The sequence below is a fragment of the Thalassophryne amazonica genome, unplaced genomic scaffold (genome assembly GCF_902500255.1).
Source record: "Thalassophryne amazonica unplaced genomic scaffold, fThaAma1.1, whole genome shotgun sequence".
Classification (NCBI taxonomy): domain Eukaryota; kingdom Metazoa; phylum Chordata; class Actinopteri; order Batrachoidiformes; family Batrachoididae; genus Thalassophryne; species Thalassophryne amazonica.
In genome coordinates this window covers 79,347-103,690 of record NW_022986327.1, presented here as the reverse complement: position 1 = coordinate 103,690, position 24,344 = coordinate 79,347, and the positions used below count along the sequence as shown (strand labels likewise).

Sequence of the window (24,344 nt, the reverse complement as noted above, 5' to 3'; positions counted from 1 at the left end):
GTGTATGTATTGTGTGTGTATGTACGTGTGTATATGTATGTATGTATATGTATGTGTATATGTATATGTATGTATGTATGTAGCTGTGGTACTCTTTGGTCAGTGGTCTGTACAGCTACAAAGTTGCATGCTTCAATTTCTTTGTGTTGTTTCTTTTGCTATTTAGAATGATTTAGCCTCATTGTTGCCATATCTGACAGATTTCAGTGACACATCATCACTAGCTTCTCCTTTATCAGGGCTGTGAAAAAAATCTGCGGAATGCCGTGGATTTCGTTGAAAACATGTTAATCGTGTAATTTTGCCCTAAAAATCGGGGGGGGGGGGGGGGGTTTGTACTCTGCCAGTGGTCTGTAATCGTGATCGTCACAGATTTAGGAAAATGCCTATTGCAAATCATTCTTTTTTTACGACATTGTACAAGTTTTATTTATGACACTGATGACTGTATACGGCACATCGTGAATCTTTTTCCTTTTGCATTTTATCGGTGCAGTCTTTCAACACATTTCATGTCATCATTTGCTATTAAGTTTTTAAAAGAACAATTTAGCGGTATGTCTGTGTCATGGAGGGACATCGTACAGAGGGAGGACAGCAAGAAAGACAGTGTCAGAGTTGGATAAAGGTAACGGAATCAAGAATCCGTGGACTTGGTGCTGGCTTGAATTTATTGTAGGCAATGAATATCTTCATGAACACGTACAAAAGATAAAAGAACCGGGAAAAGCATGCTGCATCTTGTACCATCAGGATGTTAAGCACTAAGAATTTTTCTCTCACAGGAAAATAGACAATGAACAAGAATATGTGACTTCATTACTCTGCAGTATGTTATTAATAGTTTGCTATGATTTTCAAAATATTCTGAAGGCTTTAGCTGTGACTGTTGAAATACCTCAACAGTCTTTTTATTCCCTGTGAATATGATGTAGTTTAATTTTTCTGAGTTAATGCATAATTTGGTTTACAGTTAAAAGGAAAATCATTCCAGGTCCTACGTCCATGTCATATTCTGTTATTTCAACATTATCATTGACAGTTCAAATGAAAGGTTTAATCGAGGATCATTTAAATATGCACTTCTTTTGAGATTTTTTTTTTTTCCTCCAGGACATGCTGAAAATGTGTCAATAAATACAAAATTAATTTTGTATCTAATCTGCGCTCCCCCAGACCCCCTGCAAATCTTCCTCATATTTTACCATTTTCATTTCACAGCCATTTATCGAGCAGTGCATACCTTCTCTATAAACCCACAACTTAAACAAATGTGCGCATTCTTCACAAAGTGAGCATACCCAGGGTTTCGCTGCACAAACTTTATTATAATAGTTATTTTCACTTCTACTCCTCACATTCCTAAAATCTTGAGTTGTATAACCAGTTGTATGACTAAACAAGCCAACACTGCATGTATCAGGGAAGGCAACTGCGGATGTGACTGTCTACAGTGAAAAGTCAAAGGTTGTCAGAACTTCATGTCAAGCATCTAGAAACATGACATACTTATAGACATTTAGAATGGTGACTAGCAGCAGGTCGCACCTCTGTAAGTTGTGATCAAGTTAGTGTGACTTAACGCTTTGCATATCGCGTTGGTCCACATTGATCTTTACCACCCTACTGTCAATCTAATAATTTCTTCACTCATTGCTAAACATTAACATTTGCGATGCCATTAGCTCAGAATTTAGTTACATTTATTTTGGAGTTCAAACTATTTTTTAAATAAACCTGACTTGAAAGCTGACATTTCCTCATGTAGGATTATGACTTTTGCTTTGTTGTCACAGAGTGCAGAATTGTGCACCTGCAAAATTCAATAAGCCCAGTGTAGTTATTCTAATTATTATTATTTTTATTATTATTGAAGAACACATGATTTTTTTGGTGTATGACTTTCACCGGAGTGTAAGTCGCAGGACTTCCTAAACTAGTTTTAAAAAATGCAAAGATGACTTATTTTCTGGAAAATACAGTTCTTCTTGATGATGACATCATTGGATCCATAGCTATAAATCTATAAAGTACTTCTTCAGATAGTACAGGAATGACCTAAAACACAAGTCTAGGCAGCAGTTCTATTATTACCAAGTTCCTACTTCACATACATTTTACTGTGAGACCGAGTGAGACCTCTGTATTTCCTAAGCCCTGTGTTCATCGTGTATTTGCAGTATCTGGGAATGTGCTTTATCTGTAATAGTGTTCTCTTGGACTTGTGCTTAATTTATGTTTTGGGTTTTCATTTTAATTTAATTTTACTTTTTTATTATTGTTTTATAGCACTTGCATGACCTGAAAGTAGAAATTGTAACCTGTACAGTGTGCTCATGCATTTCTCAAGGAGAGTTATTTTGAGGAAAGAGCATCGCTGTCATTTTGACCTTCCTCCAGGTTCAAGGATGGATGAGTACTGCACTCATGCTCTTTACTGCTGCAGTAAAAATCCATCAACCCATTTTGTCCCATGTTGCTTAATATTACAGTACTTATATTTTGTTGCAATGCTGCCCTCTACCTGACGAATGGCAGTAAAACAACACTGTCACATATTCACTAGGTACACTCTGGGGAAAAAAGGCCATGGTCATCTCCCTTCAATTAGTGCAGCACAAAATCACTAACATACGGTGATTAATTAAATATTGATTTTTGTGGTTTTGACAGAAAGAGGTCAGCGGGAGGGTGGTGTTTGGTAGCTTATCAATTTTTGACTATTATATGTATGTGCAGTATGTGGTCAGGAAGTCATTGGCCTGTTTTTGCTTTTAAATGGAGCTTCATATTTCCATCCAATCAGACTGTGAAATAAATGCTTATTGGGTTTTTCTTCAGCCTTCCCAGTTGATGTTTTATATTTTCTTGCTGTCTCTACCTGAGCCTTTTCCAATAAAATCTGAGGACCATCCACAATTCTGGTCTCCATTCAGCCACTCCACAACCATTATTCACCCCACAGCAATTTTCAGACGACCTGCTAAGCCTACTTGTGCGAGTATATTTCAAAAGGAAAAAAATTTTCAGGGCATATCAATGTCTGAGGGTGTTTTCACACTTGCAATTTTCAGTCCAGATAAAAAAGAAAATGAAAAAGATTGGTAAATTTTCTCTCTTGGTGTGATTCCTTTGGGCTGGTATGAATACAGTAATTACACTCAGGTGGAGACCAACAACAAACAAATGTACCGATGTGGACCCTTGAGATGAGTCCATGCCCAAACAAACTCTGTAGCAGTTTGTTTGGGGTGGGAACATTAATTAAATCATTCAATCATTGCCAACCACTTATCCTGGTCGCAGCTCATCCTACACTTTTCTATCCTCGGCCAAGTCCTGTAAGTCTTCCCGGGTGCGTTCCCAAGCCAGCTGGGAAATATAATCTCTCCAGAGTGTCTTAGGTCTCACAAAGACAGGTTATTATTATTATTTTTTAATTTATCCAGGTTAGTCCCTTTGAGATCGAGAGCTCTTTTACAAGGGAGATCTGGACATTTTTTTTTAAGCTTCCAATTCACTTAGCCTGCATGTCTTTGGATGTGAGAAGAAGCTGGAACATGCAAACTCCACACAGAAAGGCCACAGGTGGGGATTGATCCCATGACCTCCTTGCTGTGAGTCAACAGTGCTAACCACTAAGCCACTGTGCTGGAGGTCTTCCCCGGGGCCTCCTCCCAGTTGAACGTGCCTGGAAGACCTCCCTAGGAAGTCGACGGGGGCATTCTCACCAGGTGTCCGAACCACCTCAACTGGCTCGAGATGCGAAGAAGTGGCTCTACTGAGTCCCTCCCGGATAGTTGAGCTTCTCACCCTTTCCAGGAGTGTAAGCCCAGATACCCGACAGAGGAATGTCATTTCTGCCGCTTGTATCTGAGTTCTTATTCTCATCGTATTCATTACCCAAACCTCATGACCATAGGTGAGGATAGAAGCGTAAATTGACGAGTAAATTGAGACACTTTCTGGCTCAGGTCCTTCTTCACCACGATGGTCCAGTACAGCATCCGTAAGATTTCAGACACTGCCCAAATCCATCTATGGATCTCACGCTCTTACTTAGCCCTACTTGTGAACAAGAGATACTTTAACTCCTCCACTAGGGGCAATGACAGTCCACTGTTTTCCGACAGATGACCATGGTCTCAGATTTGGAGGTGCTAAATACAATTTACTTTTGTATTTAGCGTAACTATGGCTACTCATATATACAGTAGTGTTCAGAATAATAGTAGTGCTATGTGACTAAAAAGATTAATCCAGGTTTTGAGTATATTTCTTATTGTTACATGGGAAACAATGTACCAGTAGATTCAGTAGATTCTCACAAATCCAACAAGTCCAAGCATTCATGATATGCACACTCTTAAGGCTATGAAATTGGGCTATTAGTAAATAATAATAATAGTAGTGTGGCATTCAGTCAGTGAGTTCGGCAATTTTGTGGAACAAACAGGTGTGTCAGGTGTCCCCTATTTAAGGATGAAGCCAGCACCTGTTGAACATGCTTTTTTCTTTGAAAGCCTGAGGAAAATGGGATGTTCAAGACATTGTTCAGAAGAACAGCATAGTTTGATTAAAAAGTTGATTGGAGAGGGGAAAACTTATACGCAGGTGCAAAAAATTATAGGCTGTTCATCTACAATGATCTCCAATGCTTTAAAATGGACAAAAAAAAAAAAAAAAAAACAGACGCGTGGAAGAAAACGGAAAACAACCATCAAAATGGATAGAAGAATGACCAGAATGGCAAAGGCTCACCTATTGATCAACTCCAGGATGTTCAAAGACAGTCTGGAGTTACCTGTAAGTGCTGTGACAGTGAGAAGACGCCTGTGTGAAGCTAATTTATTCGCAAGAATCCCCCGCAAAGTCCCTCTGTTAAATAAAAGACGTGCAGAAGAGGTTACAATTTGCCAAAGAACACATCAACTGGCCTAAAGAGAAATGGATGAATATTTTGTGGACTGATGAGTAAAATTGTTCTTTTTGGGTCCAAGGGCCGCAGACAGTTTGTGAGACGACCCCCAAACTCTGAATTCAAGCCACAGTTCACAGTGAAGACAGTGAAGCATGGTGCTGCAAGCATCATGATATGGGCATGTTTCTCCTATTATGGTGTTGGACCTATATATCACATACCAGGTATCATGGATCAGTTTGGATATGTCAGAATACTTGAAGAGGTCATGTTGCCTTATGCTGAAGAGGACATGCCCTTGAAAAGGGTGTTTCAACAAGACAATGACCCCAAGCACGCAAAATCTTGGTTCCAAACCAACAAAATTAATGCCTCTCAGATGTGAAGAAATCATGAAAAACTGTGGTTATACTAACTACTAGTTTAGTGATTCACAGGATTGCTAAAAAAGCAGCTTGAACATAATAGTTTTGAGTTTGTAGCGTCAACAGCAGATGCTACTATTATTGTGAACACCCCCTTTTCTACTTTTTTTTTAATAGTAGCCCAATTTCATAGCCTTAAGAGTGTGCATATCATGAATGCTTGGTCTTGTTGGATTTGTGAGAATCTACTGAATCTACTGGTACCTTGTTTCCCATGTAACAATAAGAAATATACTCAAAACCTGGATTAATCTTTTTAGTCACATAGCACTACTACAACCCCTGGCAATAATTATGGAATCACCGGCCTCGGAGGATGTTCATTCAGTTGTTTAATTTTGTAGAAAAAAAGCAGATCACAGACATGACACAAAACTAAAGTCATTTCAAATGGCAACTTTCTGGCTTTAAGAAACACTATAAGAAATCAGGAAAAAAATTGTGGCTGTCAGTAACAGTTACTTTTTTAGACCAAGCAGAGGGAAAAAATATGGACTCACTCAATTCTGAGGAATAAATTATGGAATCACCCTGTAAATTTTCATCCCCAAAACTAACACCTGCATCAAATCAGATCTGCTCGTTAATCTGCATCTAAAAAGGAGTGATCACACCTTGGAGAGCTGTTGCACCAAGTGGACTGACATGAATCATGGCTCCAACACGAGAGATGTCAATTGAAACAAAGGAGAGGATTATCAAACTCTTAAAAGAGGGTAAATCATCACGCAATGTTGCAAAAGATGTTGGTTGTTCACAGTCAGCTGTGTCTAAACTCTGGACCAAATACAAACAACATGGGAAGGTTGTTAAAGCCAGACATACTGGTAGACCAAGGAAGACATCAAAGCGTCAAGACAGAAAACTTAAAGCAATATGTCTCAAAAATTGAAAATGCACAACAAAACAAATGAGGAACGAATGGGAGGAAACTGGAGTCAACGTCTGTGACCGAACTGTAAGAAACTGCCTAAAGGAAATGGGATTACATACAGAAAAGCTAAACGAAAGCCATCATTAACACCTAAACAGAAAAAAACAAGGTTACAATGGGCTAAGGAAAAGCAATTGTGGACTGTGGATGACTGGATGAAAGTCATATTCAGTGATGAATCTCGAATCTGCATTGGGCAAGGTGATGATGCTCGAACTTTTGTTTGGTGCCGTTCCAATGAGATTTATAAAGATGATTGCCTGAAGAGAACATGTAAATTTCCACAGTCATTGATGATATGGGGCTGCATGTCAGGTAAAGGCACTGGGGAGATGGCTGTCATTACATCATCAATAAATGCACAAGTTTACGTTGATATTTTGGACACTTTTCTTATCCCATCAATTGAAAGGATGTTTGGGAATGATGAAATCATTTTCAAGATGATAATGCATCTTGCCATAGAGCAAAAACTGTGAAAACATTCCTTGCAAAAAGACACACAGGGTCAATGTCATGGCCTGCAAATAGTCCAGATCTCAGTCCAGTTGAAAATCTTTGGTGGAAGTTGAAGAAAACGGTCCATGACAAGGCTCCAACCTGCGAAGCTGATCTGGCAACAGCAATCAGAGAAAGTTGGAGCCAGATTGATGAAGAGTACCGTTTGTCACTCATTAAGTCCATGCCTCAGAGACTGCAAGCTGTTATAAAAGCCAGAGGTGGTGCAACAAAATACTAGTGATGTGTTGAAGCGTTCTTTTATTTTTCATGATTCCATAATTTTTTCCTCAGAATTGATTCCATATGTTTTTCCCTCTGCTTGGTCTAAAAAAGTAACTGTTACTGACTGCCACAATTTTTTTTTTCCTGATTTCTTATAGTGTTTCTTAAAGCCAGAAAGTTGCCATTTGAAATGACTTTAGTTTTGTGTCATGTCTGTGATCTGCTTTTTTTCTACAAAATTAAACAACTGAATGAACATCCTCCGAGGCCGGTGATTCCATAATTTTTGCCAGGGGTTGTATTATTCTGAACACTACTGTACCTCTCATCCCAGTCGCTTCACACGCTTCCTCAAACCTGTTCAGTGCGCATCGGCGGTCACTGCCTGATGAAGCCAACAGAGCCACATCTACAAAAACCAGAGATGCAACTCTGATGTCACCAAACTGGACACGCTGTTCCCTGACTGCACCTTGAAATCCTCTCTGTGAATATCACAAACAGGATTGGTGACATGGGGTAGCCCTGGTGGAGTCCAACACCCACCGCAAACAGGTCTGATGTAATGCAGAGAATTCATAACCCTTTATGATTGACACAGTTAAGGATGGAGTCACCTCACCCAGATTAGGGAGACCAGGGCCGCCTCCTAGTTCTAGGCCCGGGATATTGCTCGCAGGCGAGTAGTGCCTGGTTGCCAGCACGGTGTCATCTCCATGTGGACTCACCACCTGCAGGGAGTCTGTAGAGGGTCTGGTGTGCTGCTTTTCTGGCAGTGAACAGGGGCAAATGCCCATGCAGACTTGACACTCTGTTAAACTAAACCAGTGGACCAAATATTGAAACCACAGATTTTCATTCATCCTGTTTTTCACCATGGCTTGAGATAATTACTTCAACATGCAGTGAAATGTACTTTCATTTTTTTCACTGAATGACCCGATCTAATTGAAGTGAGCAGAATGGGGCCCAATCAAGGCAGTTTTTGATTGATTGGCTTTGATAAATTAACCACAAGACACATGTCATGTTAATGCTTGTTTCCTCTTGTGCTTGGTGTCATTTAAGTTAGTAATTGAAATGTTCAAAGACACCACTACTATTGCTTGATTTATTCATAGCTCATCAAACCCCAAACAAATCCTTCAAATTGTTTAAGTACTGACAAACAAGTTTAGAAAAATGTTCCCACAAAGACTATTTTTAGCAGTTTGTGCTTTTTAGGTTACATTTGACTGAGTGTGTTTAGAATCCAACAGATGGGCTCACCACAGTAGTCTGGCTGATTTGTCTGTTTTTGTCAATGGCTACCGTGTTGGGAGCCGAGAACAAATTTAAATTCAGGCTGTGGATTGCAGTTTCTCTCCTGTTCAGTATGTTAAAAATAATACTACTGGGTACACGTGTGTGTGTGTGTGTGTGTGTGTGTGTGTGTGTGTGTGTGTGTGTGTGTGTGTGTGTGTGTGTGTGTGTGTGTGTGTGTGTGTGTGTGTGTGTAACTGGGAATTGGAAAAACATTTCTCCCAATCTTGATTAATTTTAATACTCATGGAAATTGGCAGAATGTTCTTCTCTCTTTCATAATACAAACTGAAACAATGAGCATTCATCTATTCAAGGCAGTTGTGGTGAGAGCTGCCTATCCATACTTATGATTGGCTTTTCCACAAAACATACATGGATTGATGCCTGGAGTATATTGAAGTTCCTTATTTCTCATGGTTCTGACTTTGTTTTAACTGGATTTTCTTCACTTGCGCTCCATGTCTGCATTTTGACAGTTTTTCTTCCTTATTATATCTGTTAAATTATGATTCTTGCTAACGTTCCCTTTTATGTCATGTCTGGTTATTTGTTTACTGTTCCTTGTTTGTTTGGATTTTTTCTGTGTGATGTATTTAGTGTAACTATGTCCACTTTGATATGTTCTAGGGCAGGCTGACAAGTTCTGCCTCAAACGGGATTATTTCAAAAACAAGCAAGCTATCAAAGTGAAACTTGTACATGAATAATATTTTAGTTATTGACTATTGGTTCACTAAATGGTTTTTGCCTGCAGTGTCAGGCATGCACACAATCACCTTCCATGTAACACGTGCACAAGAGTTGATGGGGGAAAAAAATACAAACATACACAGACATGTGTTTGAAATAATGTGCTGCTGTTGAATTACTTATGGCGGAGGTGTCTGCACCCATGGACTCAACAATCATTCACCAGTGAATGAGTGTCTGTGGCAACACCTGTGTGGATGTCAGAACAGTCGGGGGGTGGGCAAGGAGTTTGAGTGGTCAAAATCTAGCCAAGGAGAGTCTATCACCAGGGCTATAGTGGGCACACAGCAACAGCTGCAGATGCACAGTATCAAATGCCGGTGTCCTGGCATCGTCCTCACGGAATGTTTGGGACACAGCAGGCAAGTCTGTCAACTCCAGCTGATATGTGGATGCTCTGCTCACGCTTGAAGTGGGTTCATCCTGGATAAGATGCAATTCCTCAGCATGACGATGCTCGTCCACATGCAAGTCCACAAACACCATTGCAGTGGTTCAAATTTTAAAAGTTCTCACCGCATCCGACATACAGTCCAGAGCTTGCCCCCTCTGACTTTTTTTCCCCAAGTTGAAGTTGAGTATGGGGTACTGGAACCACTGCACCATGTGATCCGGTCCCTATATGATCACGGTAGGTAGTAGAGTAGTTGTGTGTGTGTGTGTGTGTGTGTGTGTATGCATATATGTATATGTACTGGAGGTTGGCTCTCACTGCGGTATTGTATCACTTCCTGTTCTGGAGCACAGTGGTGTTTTGCTGTATCTGTTAGCTGTTTAATCTGCGTAGTTAGATTGATCTAGATAACTAGATAATGATTTATTTCACAGTGTAATCTTCACGTGCCTTAACTAAAGCACTCTGCTGAATCACCTCTAAATTATTCACACATTATTCACTTTGTGTGTTTTTAGGAATCCGCTAGCATAACGCACCTATTAGCTCTTAGCCGGTTTAGCATGGTGGCTTCTCCTGTCTCTCCCGCACTTTTCTGCGCTGGGTGTGAAATGTTTAGTTATTCCTCGGCCTCCTTTAGCAGTAACGTACTTGTAATAAGTGTAGCTTGTTCGTAGCTTTGGAGGCCAGGCTGGGCGAATTGGAGACTCGGCTCCGCACCTTGGAAAATCCTACAGCTAGCCAGGCCCCTGTAGTTGGTGCGGACCAAGGTAGCTCAGCCACCGTTAGCTGTCCCCCAGCAGATCCCGAGCAGCCGGGAAAGCAGGCCAGCTGGGTGACTGTGAGGAGGAAGCGTAGTCCTAAACAGAAGCCCCCTGTACACCACCAACCCGTTCACATCTCTAACCGTTTTTCGCCACTCGGCGACACACCCGCCGAGGATCAAACTCTGGTTATTGGCGACTCTGTTTTGAGAAATGTGAAGTTAGCGACACCAGCAACCATAGTCAAATGTCTTCCGGGGGCCAGAGCAGGCGACATTGAAGGAAATTTGAAACTGCTGGCTAAGGCTAAGCATAAATTTGGTAAGATTGTAATTCATGCCGGCAGTAATGACACCCGGTTACGCCAATCAGAGATCACTAAAATTAATATTGAATCGGTGTGTAACTTTGCAAAAACAATGTGGGACTCTGTAGTTTTCTCTGGGCCCCTCCCCAATCGGACTGGGAGTGACATGTTTAGCCGCATGTTCTCCTTGAATTGCTGGCTGTCTGAGTGGTGTCCAAAAAATGAGGTGGGCTTCATAGATAATTGGCAAAGCATCTGGGGAAAACCTGGTCTTGTTAGGAGAGATGGCCTCCATCCCACTTTGGATGGAGCAGCTCGCATCTCTAGAAATCTGGCCAATTTTATTAAACCCTCCAAATCGTGACTATCCAGGGTTGAGACCAGGAAGCAGAGTTGTAGTCTTACACACCTCTTTGCAGCTTCTCTCCCCCTGCCATCCCCCCAATACCCCATCCCTGTAGAGATGGTGCCTGCTCCTAGACCACCAGTAACCAGTAAAAATCTATTTAAGCATAAAAATTCAAAAAGAAAAAATAATATAGCACCTTCAACTGCACCACAGACTAAAACAGTTAAATGTGGTCTATTAAACATTAGGTCTCTCTCTTCTAAGTCCCTGTTAGTAAATGATATAATAATTGATCAACATATCGATTTATTCTGCCTTACAGAAACCTGGTTACAGCAGGATGATTGTTAGTTTAAATGACTCAACACCCCCGAGTCACACTAACTGTCAGAATGCTTGAAGCATGGGTCGAGGAGGAGGAGTAGCAGCAGTCTTCCACTCCAGCTTATTAATTAATCAAAGACCCAGACAGAGCTTTAATTCATTTGACAGCTTGACTCTTAGTCTTGTCCATCCAAATTGGAAGTCTCAAAAACCAGTTTTATTTATTATCTATCGTCCACCTGGTAGTTACTGTGAGTTTCTCTGTGAATTTTCAGACCATTTGTCTGACTTAGTGCTTAGCTCAGATAAGATAATTATAGTGGGTGATTTTAACATCCACACAGATGCTGAGAATGACAGCCTCAACACTGCATTTAATCTATTATTAGACTCAGTTGGCTTCGCTCAAAATGTAAATGAGCCCACCCATCATTTTAACCGCACTTTAGATCTTGTTCTGACATATGGCACAGAAATTGAAGATTTAACAGTATTCCCTGAAAACCCCCTGTTGTCTGATCATTTCTTAATAACATTTACATTTAATGGACTACCCAGCAGTGGGGAATAAGTTTCATTACAGTAGAAGTCTTTCTGAAAGCTGTGTAACTAGGTTTAAGGATATGATTCCTTCTTTATGTTCTTCAATGCCATATACCAACACAGTGCAGAGTAGCTACCTAAACTCTGTGAGATAGATTATCTCGTCAATAGCTTTACATCCTCTTTGAGCACAACTTTGGATGCTGTAGCTCCTCTGAAAAAGAGAGCCTTAAATCAGAAATGCTTGACTCCGTGGTATAACCCACAAACGCGCAGCTTAAAGCAGATAACCCGTAAGCTGGAGAGGAAATGGCGTCTCACTAATTTAGAAGATCTTCATTTAGCACTGTAGCCAGGCTGACAGAGTCAGAGTTCTATTGAGCCGAGTATTCCTTTAACTTTAACTAGTAATTACTTCATGACTTTCTTTGCAAATAAAATTTTAACTATTAGAGAAAAAATTATTCATAACCATCCCAAAGACATATCTTTATGTTCGGCTGCCTTCAGTCATGCTGGTATTTGGCTAGACTCTTTCTCTCCGATTGTTCTGTCTGAGTTATTTTCATTAGTTACTTCCTCCAAACCATCAACATGTCTATTAGACCCCATTCCTACCAGGCTGCTCAAGGAAGCCCTACCATTAGTTAATGCTTCGATCTTAAATATGATCAGTCTATCTTTATTAGTTGGCTATGTACCACAGGCTTTTAAGGTGGCAGTAATTAAAACATTACTTAAAAAGCCATCACTTGACCCAGCTATCTTAGCTAATTATAGGCCAATCTCCAACCTTCCTTTTCTCTCAAAAAATTTTGAAAGGGTAGTTGTAAAACAGCTAACTGATCATCTGCAGAGGAATGGTCTATTTGAAGAGTTTCAGTCAGGTGTCAGAATTCATCATAGTACAGAAACAGCATTAGTGAAGGTTACAAATAATCTTATGGCCTCAGACAGTGGACTCATCTCTGTGCTTGTCATGTTAGACCTCAGTGCAGCTTTTGATACTGTTGACCATAAAATTTTATTACAGACTTTAGAGCATGCCATAGGTATTAAAGGCACTGCGCTGCAGTGGTTTGAATCATATTTATCTAATAGATTACAATTTGTTCATGTAAATGGGGAGTCTTCTTCACAGACTAAGGTTAATTATGGAGTTCCACAAGGTTCTGTGCTAGGACCAATTTTACTCACGTTATACATGCTTCCCTTAGCCAGTGTTATTAGAAAGCATTGCTTCCCATGATGCACTGAGTATTTCTTTCTCTTTTTGCTCTGTATGCACCACTCTGCATTTAATCATTAGTGATTGATCTCTGCTCTCTTCCACAGCATGTCTTTTTCCTGATTCTCTCCCCTCAGCCCCAACCAGTCCCAGCAGAAGAATGCCCCTCCCTGAGCCTGGTTCTGCTGGAGGTTTCTTCCTGTTAAAAGGGAGTTTTTCCTTCCCACTGTCGCCAAGTGCTTGTTGACAGGGGTTGTTTTGACCGTTGGGGTTTTTCTGTAATTATTGTATGGCTTTTGCCTTTTACAATATAAAGCGCCTTGGGGCAACTGTTTGTTGTGATTTGGCGCTATATAAATAAAATTGATTTGATTTGATATGGCTAAGGGTTTTATACTAATTTGCCAGGAGTGAATGTGTTCATTTTGTTCTGAGCCCCATCTTGTAGCAGTTTGGTTTTGAAACGTAGCAGTGATACTTTTGTTAAATTTCTGTCTTTCAGAAGGAAACATTTGAGTGTGTTTCTCTCTGAATTGGGTGAACAGAACTAGACTTGCAGTTCTGTAAATACATTCCCGACAGGCCAAGCCAGTCACCTCATCTGATTTACTGCTATCATTACTGCAGTGACTTTAAATAGTCTTCACATGCACCAATGGACTAAAAAATTGCTTTGTGTAGAGACGTCCAAGAACTTGCACACCTGAAAGACACAATATAGTTTGATCATTCTCGCACACATTTTGCCAGATGTGCCTTTCAGTCATTTTCATTTCAGTAAATTGTGCTCACAAAAACCCAGATGTCTGTACATTAATCACAAGCTGTAAATAATGTGATCCAGATTGTCATTTTGGCATGTGACACCTTTACTTCCACGAAGAAGTGATTTGAAGAAAGGACAGAGCTGAATAAAATAAGAGTCTACAACATGGTTATTAAAGGCATACATTTTATTATCTTCTTTGTTGTTTACACTTTCTTTGCACATGCAGTTCTTTTTGTGACAGCAGCTCATGTTAATGTAGCTCAGAACTCTGTTCATTCTTATCTGGGATGTCTTTCTGTCCCTCAGGTTTTTCAGAGCACCGACCTCAACAAAGGTGAGTCATTTTCTTTCCATACCTGCTTTCCATTCTTTCTTCCTTGTTTGCTTTCTTTCTATCTTGTTTTACTTGTTTTTGGCTTTGTTCGCTGTAAAATGCAGTGAATGAATGATTGAGTCCATCCCCTCCAGTTTGACTGGATTATTTCACAGTGGTTACATTCTAAATAAAATAAAACACTTCCAAAGAAGCCAGTGGTAAGGATTTTGTATGGATTTAGTTTTGAGGTAAGGGCTCATACAATGTACAAAGTAAATTGGTGTGACAGGGTGCACCCTGCAGCAATTTACTAAAAAAGAAAAATTAGCTGCAGATTGTTGTGTAGTTATGTTTTGAAACACAAAGCAGTCACAAGTTCACACAGCCCCACAGGAAAGATTCGTAGCCAAAGTAGACATCTTCCTACTTTCCTTTATTCTGTTTCTATCAGCTAAGGTTGCACAGCGTGGGGCCTGAGGGTCATGATTGGTCAGCACTCCCTTTGTTTTGGTCTGTCATGGCAATTTAAAAATTCTTTGCAAATTAATAAATTACTGTGAAGAAACGATGGCACATTTATTATTTTGAGATTTTATTTTAGATTTATTTCTGAACTAAATTTTTTCATCAAATATAATGAATCCATTTATTTATAATTTTATGTTTAAAGTTCAGACATCAGCATTTACTTTCATTCAGATTAATTCATAGCCTTGGAAAACAAAACTTAGGTCTGTCTGGTGGCCACCAAGACCTCTGCTGCTTGTAGACTAACTAGTCACATAATGACCAATCAACACTGTATTTAAAAAAAATATGTATAGCATTATTAATCATTACTTCCAACTCTTTAACTTATGTGAGTCCTGATGTAGCTAATAAAAATAAAATTAGCTTTGCAGCCAACTCCAGGTAGGGAATGCGGCCTTGCCCCAAGTGAAGGAGTTCAAGTACCTCGGGGTCTTGTTCATGAGTGAGAGGACAATGGAGCGCGAGATTGGCCGGAGAATCGGTGCAGCGGGGGTGGTGTTACATTTGATCTGCTGTATTGTTGTCACAAAAAAATGGAACTGAGCCAAAAGGCGAAGCTCTCGATCTACTGGTCAATCTTTGTTTCTACTCTTGCCTATGGTCATGAGGGTTGGGTCATGATGGAAAGAGCTAGATCGCAGGTACATGCAGCCGAATTGGGCTTCCTTAGGAGGGTGGCTGGTGTCATAGGGTGAGAAGCTCGGTCATCTGTGGGGAGCTCAGAGTAAAGCCACTGCTCCTTCACATTGAAAAGAGTCAGCTGAGGTGGTTCGGGCATCTGGTAAGGATGTCCCCTGGGCGCCTCCCTAGGGAGGTGTTCCAGGCACGTCCATCTGGGAGGAGACCCCAGGGAAGACCTAGGTCTAGGTGGAGAGATTATGTCTCCACACTGACCTGGGAACGCCCTGTTGCCCTCGCGACCCAATCTTGGATAAGTGGTTGAAGATGAGTGATGAATGAGTCGCCTTACAGCGTCTGAAAAATGCGTAACAGATTCAGAACGATTTTTAGCCATAAAAGTGATGTAACCTAAACCTTAAAAAAAAAAAAAAAAAAAAAAATTCTCCCATTCATTTTGTGGGTGTTACCTGAGATGATGTCACCAAAATTCATATTCTTCAGTTTGAGGTTTCTGAGCATTTATCAGAGGCAAGTGAAATCATGCTAATTTCTCCATGTTTATTACTTAATTTCTCTGGGTATATAACATTAAAAATAAAACAAAATACATCAATATTTTCACAATTCTTTATTTAGAATAGTGAGCTCATTTGACATTGTATTTACTAGTGATAAGCACTTAAACATTCAGCTACAGGTCTGACTTTTGGATTCATTGCTGCCATGCAATTAAGGACCACATCCACTAGAGGGAAGCAGCGCATTTCTCCTTTGCCTTTTCTCCTTGCAGTCCACTGGATTGCTCTCATCGGAAGCAAACTTTGACACTGGGTAAAGCTTTTCTCTTGCCATCTTCTTTATCCTCCCTGTAGTATCATCAGTCACAATGTGATTTTGGAGCAGTTCATCTACATGTGAAGCTGGTATGTGCGTTTGACCTGGGAATTGCACAGAGTGTGTGCATTTGTATATTCTCAACAAAACTTGTATATAATTAAAGTAAGAAATTCAGAGTTATAGCATGGATAAAAACATGAATGAAAAAGCAGTTAAGGTTTTTGTTCAGACTGACACAGTGACACACTAAATGTCTAAATGAGTCAGTGCAGCCTAACCCCAGAGTTGAGCAAGATGTCTCATTTAGGAATTAAAATGAAAGATGCTAAAGTCATGTAATTAACCCCTGAGCAGGAGTACATTGAGAAGGAGAGATGTGAGACAGAAGGTTTAGCAGAAAGGTGGCGATCTATGCTGCAGACTAGTCTTTGGTAGCAGTGCCCGTGTGAGTGCCCCCAACACAGATTAAATGCATGTTCAGTCAGTGGACTCATGATACTCTCATCTCCTACGAAACTAACACGGAAAACTAGACGAGTGTTCACTCTGCTCTTTGAGAGAATCCACAACCATCTTAGAAGAGGAGTCTCTCCCTTCTACTGGGTCCCTCCTCTTTTTTCCCACATTGGCTCTATCGCCTCCCCTCTCTGGCTCCTGATAGGGCGGACATGGAATTAACAGAGGAGAGGAGGAGGAAAGTGAGAGAGGGTGAGAGTCTGGATCCAGGGAATGGAATGAAGGGGAAATAAAGACTCCCTGCAGGTGTTAGTAGTTGGGCATTTTGAAGCCTGAAAATCATTCACTCCTCAGAACAGGCGTGCGCACTGGCTGTCAGATCGAACACGTGCTCGCAGTGACAATTGAGCAGCTGAAGTTTGAGTTGGTTCAGTCAGGTGCAGTTAGAGAGCAGCTTAGTTGATTTCGTTTTGTTGTTGTTGTGAAGGTTTAAGTGTTTAAGTCATGGCCCTTCTCACCAATGGTGAAAAAAGTCTGGGCTCCTATTACTGCCTGATCCGACGCAGATTCAAGAGGAGGCGCAAGAAACGTTCCGAACGCAAAGGTAATTTCCACAGCACCTCACAGGCTGTTGCTGAGCTGGCTCCCTGTGAAGTTTTCAGCATTTGGTAATTTGGTAGCAGATAGCTGTTAAAGAGATGAGTGTTGTCGCTTCTAGAATGTCAAGTAAAGCAAAAAAAAAAAAAAAAAAATTCAATAGACAACAAGAAGAATTTACAGAACTGTTTGAAAACAGATTAAACACCAGCTCATTTTGTCTTACAGCTAAAAATGTTTGATGTATCTTGATACAATTGTGTGTTACTGTAAATAAGCGTAATAGGAGTAATAGGAGTCCCCGACCTCATTCAAGAGTTTGCTGTGTTTGTCTCCCTGTGAAGAAATCTGACTTCATTTTAAAACAGTCTTTCTGTTACATGCACTTCTCACTGTACATTCCTCAACTATTTTGAAAGGGTAATTACTTGCTGTGGATCAGCTTGCGCACCATCTGAGTGGTCAGTAATTACGATGATAAAAAGTGGTTTTAAGTCTGTTAATGACTGAGCAGCAGTCACATAATTTTTGTTGTTTAATCATAGAAAATGAGCAAATCATATGAACTCAAATTATCTTAAAATATTATTAAACTTCTTCAGTTCTTTATTATAATGTAAACTCTCAATACATTTAATTCTCTAAACTGTAGGCACATATTAACAATACACCACTGTGAAAAAATTCTGGGAAGGTTCAAAAAAAATTGCAGATATAGAGATTAATGTTGCTTTGTTTCTTATACTCCACTGCTATAAACTATAGGCCAATCTCAAATCTAATCATTTTGTTCTAAAATTCTGGAAAAAATGATTTCACAACAGCTCGTGGACTGTCTTCCTGAGAATAATCTCTTTGAGCCACTCAGCTGCAGTCTGCATTTAGAACATATCATTCCACTGAGACATCTCTCACTAAAGTGGTGAAAGATCTTCTGCTTGCAATGGATTCAGTCACCACTACGGTTCTGGTGCTATTAGATCGTAGTGCTGCGTTTGATACAGTAGATCACAGTATTCTACTTGATGGGCTGAAGAATCATTTTGGGATTACTCTGAGTGCCCTTGCATGGTTTACATCCTACCTAACCAGTCGTTCTCACCGTGTCTTGTACAGCAACACTACCTCTAACTTTGATGACATGAAATATGGGGTTCCACGGGGTCTGTCTTGGACCCCCTGCTTTTTTCCCTTTACATAGCACACCTTGGGCACATATTGTGGCATTTTGGGATTACCTTTCATTGCTGTGCTGATGATACACAGTTATACTTGCCGATAACTGCTGATAATGTCATCCACATAGAGTTCTTAGAAGATTGCCTTGCATCAGTGAAAAGCTGGATGTCCAGCAGTTTCTTACTTTTAAACTTGGACAAAACCGAAATGATGGTTCTTGGTCCAGTGTGACATCGGCATCAGTTTAACTCGCTAACGCTTAACCTAGGCTCCTGTGTCATACATCACACTGACAAAGTGAGGAACCTTGAGGTGATTTTTCATCCCACGTTGTCCTTTGACCTCCACATTAGAGATATTATGAGGACTGCTTTCTTCCACCTGCGAAACATTATGAAGATTCGTCCCATCCTGTCTGTCTGATGCAGAAACCCTGATCCATCCATTTGTTGCTTCTAGATTGGACTCCTGCAATGTTCTGTTTTCTGGTTTACCACAGTCCAGTATTAGGGGTCTCCAATTGGGTCAAAATGCTGCTGCCACACTCTTGACAGGAAGCAGAAATTTTGACCACATTACACCCATTTCTGCATCGCTTCACTGACTTCCTGTCTCTGTGAGGTTGGATGTTAAAGTTCTGCTATTAACCTATAAAATTATTCACGGGTTAGCACCTCCCTACTTAGCTGACCCAGGGCTCGCAAAATTTCAAAATCCCTAGTAGCCCTTCGGGCAGGCACTCTTCAGGTTTTGGTAGCCCGAAATGAAATGAACTGGCCCATTTTTTGTTTTTAATGTTTTAATGCAAGTGATAACACATTTAACCTAATTAACATTTTTGGAACTTTTATTAACACAGAACAAGAACAAGAAAATGGATTATTCTGGCAAATTAGAAAATGCCAGTTGTTGAGGGAACAGTCTCATCATCTTCAGACATTTCCTCTTGTGCCACAGTCTCCTCTTCTCTGCTCACTGTCTTTCCTGTTTTGTGTACAATATGTCTTGTGCCCTTTGTGCTCAACACCCAGAAATGAATTGCTGTCTCAGGACAAAAGGATTCCACTGATTCCCCATTTATGGAGATGTGCATAAGGTCATTCAGTGTTTCAGCCTGGAGACTTGTGCGGTATACTGTTTTCACACGGTTCATGCAGGAAAAACTGTGTTGTCAATAATCTTCAAGAACAGTGTACTAATGGCACTTTTGTCCTTGTCTTCACATCCCCCCCTAACAGGTCGCTGGCTTTTTGTGAGTTTTGTTCCACTGTAAGAAATACTCTCATCATCATTTACTGTGAGTTTGGTGTCCAGGGATCTTTGAAATTCACCTGGCTTGGTTTTAAGGCTGATTAGGTGTGATGTTGTGCTCTCAACTAACTGATTTGTTCGCATAATGCTCAGTTTGTCATGCTGCATTTCAGTGCTGCATTTGGAAAGGATTGTGCTGTAATCTAACATAAAATGCAGAAATCTAACAAATCTCTCACTTTTCATCTCCTGCACAATCCCCTTTGCTTTTGCAGCATCTTCTGGTGTAACACCACTTCCTCCTGACATGTTTTCTAAATGGGTAACTGTTTGAGTGTAGTTTTTTTCCACAGCCTTTAGACATCTCAGCCTGCTTGGCAGCCACCGGGTGCTTTTTAGGCCACTAAAATTTGCCAGTTTTTCATTGAGCATTTCACTTATTTCAGTCAGTTCCCTTCTCTTTTTTGGCGAATAATAATACATCTTAAAGATGCTTTTGAGTGTGTCTTCAAATTTTGCTAGGTACTCGCATCCTTTAATACTGTCCAGCACTGCCAGCTCTAATTTATGTGCCACACAATGTATAGTAATGTGAGGTGCCCTTTCTTTGAGCCGCCCAGCTACTCCAGTTTTGTCTCCAATCATTACAGCAGCACCATCAAAATTGGCACAGACCACTTTTTTTTCCCAAGTGTCTGCCCTGATGCCTACATGGTCCACAGCTTCATCAATGGCTTCTAGAACCCCTGCAGCATTTGAGCTTCTGACTGGTTGGCATTTCACCATGTAGGTAGATATGTCACCATTTCCCTTTACATATCTAACATGAACCAGCTCCTGTTCAATAACCCCAGCATCTGTGCTCCCATCCGCGAGCACAGACAAAAACCTGCTGTCTTTGATATCTTTTTGAATCTGGTCTCTAGAGGTTTTTGCTATAGCCCTAATAAATCTCTGCAGGCATGGTCATTGTGGTAAGTAGAACCTACATCTATGCCATTTGCTTTTTGAAGTTTGCAAAGACTGCCAAATTTTGCCATTGGCAATTCACTTTTTGCAACATAAAATGCTGTTCTAAAAAGTCTAGTCATTATATCCTGCTGTGCTTTGTTCATGTGTTGTATGGTTTTTGCAATTGGTGTCTCTTCTGGGAATAAAGCTGCAGACTGGGCACTAATGCACTTCTTATGTGACAGGGAGTTGTCATGGGTTCTGATGGGGTCTTTCCTTAAATTACTAGTACCAAGTACAAAAGCATTGTTGGAGTCAGAAATTGTAGGGAATTGACGACACACTTGACAGAACATTGTTTTGTTCACCTTATCATATTCCAGCCAAGGGAATTCCTTAGTCCATGAAACCACAAATGTGCGCTTTCTTTTTGCTTCATAGTCTGATTTTTCAGAACTCTTTCTTTTTGGGCTGGCTTGTCGCTCTGTTCCTGTGGAGGCTGGCTGCTCTGACGCTGACTTGGCCTGGTCCTGTGTGGTTGCCTGCTCATCTGTGCTGGACTGTCCCTCTCTCTCTGCCCCCTCTTCATTCTGACCTGTGTTTTTTGGCTGCACAGAACTAAAATATCGACGTAAATCCATCTGTGTTCAAAAAAGAACAAATGAATTAAATAAATAAATATAATTGTTTCGCACGTGCGTTTCTTTTTTCTTTTTTTCTTTTTTTACTTTATTAACCTACCATCAAAAGATGTCTATATTGGCGAGTGTTTGCGATGCTTCAATTCTGAATAGTAGCGTGGTGACTGCAGACTAAACCAGCAACTGTTTTGCTTCCTATTCTTCTCACTTCATCGTACTCGGTGCTTCGTGCACATGCGGCTGGCTCGTGTGTGCGCGTGAGAGAAAGCGGGCGGGAGAGCGAGCGGGTGCCTGGCTGCGCACGTAACACACAGAAGGACGGCGCCATCTCCTATCATCCTCAGCCAGCCAAGATATCGGGTATATTTTTAGGTAGCCCGTCGGGCAGGGGGTGTAAAATTTTAGTAGCCCGAGTGAAAAAGTACATAGCCCCGGGACGTCGGGCTAGTGATTTTGCGAGCACTGCTGACCTAATTAATCGCTACATACCGGTCCGGTCGGTGCATTCCCTAGGGTGAATGAAAAGTCTGATGGCCACAGAGCTTTCTCTTATTGTGCAGCTGTTTTGTGGAATGATCTCCTGACAGCAATAAAACAGTCAGATTCTGTAGAGTTTGAACATTAAATATCTTGTCTTTGTGGTGTATTCAATTGAATATAGGTTGAAGAGGATTTGCAAATCATTGTATTCTCTTTTATTTACATTTTTCACAACGTCCTAACTCGTGCTCTGCTACAGACAACAGGCTTGGCACACTTATGGATCAAACCACAGAAAATAATCTCAGTTAACGTAAAAAGAATTGAGGATAAAGTGCCTGTCATCGCTTCCATATGCAGCCATGAGAGCCCACTGAACAGAGCATCACGCTCACAGAATGTGCACAGCCAAACTGGCTGAAAGGCCAGAGCTCTGGAAAATAACAAGTCTTCCTGACTTTTTCCAAGCGTCTGCTTGACAGAACCACTGACTACGTTTATATGCAGCCAATAACCCTTTCATACCCCTTTCATAACCGGAATAATAGCAATAACCCGGTTGCGCATGGCCATGTAAACACCCGCAAAAACCAGAATATGCTCATATTCCGGTTGTTAAAAACCCGAATATGACTCCTGGGTTACTCCTTTTCTAACCCGAATATCAGGTCATATAAAGGCGCATCGGAATATCCCCATAGAAAGGAACATTATTTTGTGTTCTGCACATGTCCTATCCGCAAGGAATCTTGGTCTTTTAAGTACGGCAACTACTTGTATGCGGCGCGCGCAACCCACCGAACACCACAGAAGCAGAGGTAAACAAGCATGGGGAAATCCAGACGCGGCAGCACAGCACCACACTTTTGGAATGAGGAGGAAACTGAGTACTTCATTAGTATCGTGAATGACATGAATATGATGTCTTTTATTGACGGTAGAAAGTACAGAGATAGCGACATTTACGAGAAGGTGGCCGAAAAGTTATGTGAAGCAGGATTTGCATGAACGCCAGACCAAATCAAGCACCAGTGGAAGACGTGCGTCGCTGTTTAGATGGGGATATTCCAAATGATAGCAGTGACCATGGTAACTGTCTGCTTAAGCTTGTAAACGGGTTATTCCTAATGATTCAGAAACCGGAATATTGACCATATCCCGAATATTAACGGCATGTAAACGTAGCCACTGATCTGAATGAATTCTGATCAGTGTATGTATTTATCCCGAAAAGGTTACAAATAAAATTGTTGGTACCTTCTCACCAGACAATGCAGACATACTCATTTCTTGTATAAAAAAAGGAATTTGAAGTTATACATTTTTTTGCTTTTCAGGATTTTGACAGGCTTTTTTTCACAGATACTGTTCATATTGCAATTTAATACAACAAATAAGTGTTTTGTTTTAAAATATTGTGTAAAGCATCAGATGCCTTGTTTTCATTCAGGACTGTAGGCAAAATGTACTTATTTTCATTGGTCATTAAGTTGTTTTTAAAGATGGAAAGTAGTTTTGTTTTGTTGTTTTTTTTTGGGGGGGGGGGGTGATTTGATCTGTGGCCTCAGTTCAATTTGTTTATATAGCGCCAAATCATAACATAAGTTCCCCCAAGGTACTTCACATGGGTAAGGTGCAACCTCACCAACTCCTCTGAGCGAGCAAATAATCAACAGTGGTAAGGAAAAACTCCCTCTGGTGTTTTTTAGGAAGAAACCTCAAGCAGACCAGACTCAGAGGGTTGTCCCACTGCTTAAGCCATTCTAACAGTAATACAGATCAGATAATGTAAAACAAAGTTCACAAACATGCAAAAAAAAACAAAAAAAAAAACAAAAGAAAGTTAAAAATGAAGTACAGAGTGCAAATTGCAGGTTATTCAAAGTCCCTGTTAGCTTATCCTGTCCATCAGCCATGTGTCCAGCAGATGGCATCAGACTTTGATCTCCTAACACTAGCCATAGCATGAGAGAGAGAGAGAGACTGAGAGAGAGAGAGAGAGAGAGAGAGATAATGAGAGATAATGAGGCTGAGGCTTGCTCCAGTCTTAGTGACAACAATTAAGGAGGAGAGGAAAAAATGCTTTGATACAACACGAGCGTGTTAGTCATATGAAAAGGGAAAACAGACGAGTCTTTAATCTGGACTTGAATGACTCTGGAGAATCAGTCTGTTTTATCTCAACAGGCAGATTGTTCCACAGAACAGGTGCATGATAAGAGAAAGCTCTGTGACCTGCTGACTTCTTTTTAACCTTTGGGAGACACAGTAATATTGCATCCTGAGAGTTCTGAGCCTGGGTCGGCACCTCAGGTATAATAAGGTCGGCCAGATAGTTAGGTGCTAGTCCATGAAGTATTTTGAATGTTTGTAACAAAACCTTAAAATCTGACCTTCCAGGGACAGGAAGTAGGTGAAGGGAGGTAAAAATTGGGTTAATATAGTCCACCCTTCTGCTGATAGTCAAGGTTCTAGCAGCAGTATTTTTGCTGAACTGTGATAAGCCAGAGAATACGTCAGCAAAATAATCCATTCTACAAGAGAAAGGCATGCATCAGAGCCTCTGCATCAGCTGTAGACAGGATAGGATGAACCTTCACAATATTACAGAGGTGGAAGAAAGCCAAGCTCCTGGGTTCTCTAATGTGTAGGTAAACGGTAGTGTGGAATCCAAGGTCACCCCAAGGTTTTTCACTTTAACACTGTGGTATGCAGTGCATCCAGAAAGTATTCACAGTGCTTCACTTT

At 40.7% G+C, this 24,344-nt stretch overlaps 2 protein-coding genes across 3 annotated transcripts in view; one reads left to right on the top strand and one right to left on the bottom strand.

Moving 5' to 3' along the window:
• The window catches only part of LOC117506064 (double-stranded RNA-specific editase 1-like), a 20,119-nt gene extending 3,998 nt beyond the window's left edge, over positions 1-16,121 (bottom strand). Inside the window, exons 1-2 of the mRNA XM_034165588.1 lie at positions 16,117-16,121; positions 12,684-12,687 (exon numbers count right to left, since the gene is read on the bottom strand). Coding sequence (XP_034021479.1) covers positions 12,684-12,687; positions 16,117-16,118 — 6 coding nt within the window. The 5' untranslated portion in view covers positions 16,119-16,121. The remainder of the gene's footprint in view (positions 1-12,683; positions 12,688-16,116) is intronic.
• The window catches only part of LOC117506063 (double-stranded RNA-specific editase 1-like), a 68,145-nt gene continuing 57,847 nt past the window's right edge, over positions 14,047-24,344 (top strand). Inside the window, exon 1 of one of the 2 annotated variants that reach the window (XM_034165587.1) lies at positions 14,047-14,070. Coding sequence is in view for 1 of the 2 variants with exons in the window: in XM_034165586.1 (XP_034021477.1) it covers positions 17,002-17,101 (100 nt within the window). In the remaining variant the exon portion in view is untranslated. Of the gene's footprint in view, positions 14,071-16,221; positions 17,102-24,344 lie in introns of those variants that run through there. The other variant, XM_034165586.1, reaches the window with a different exon arrangement.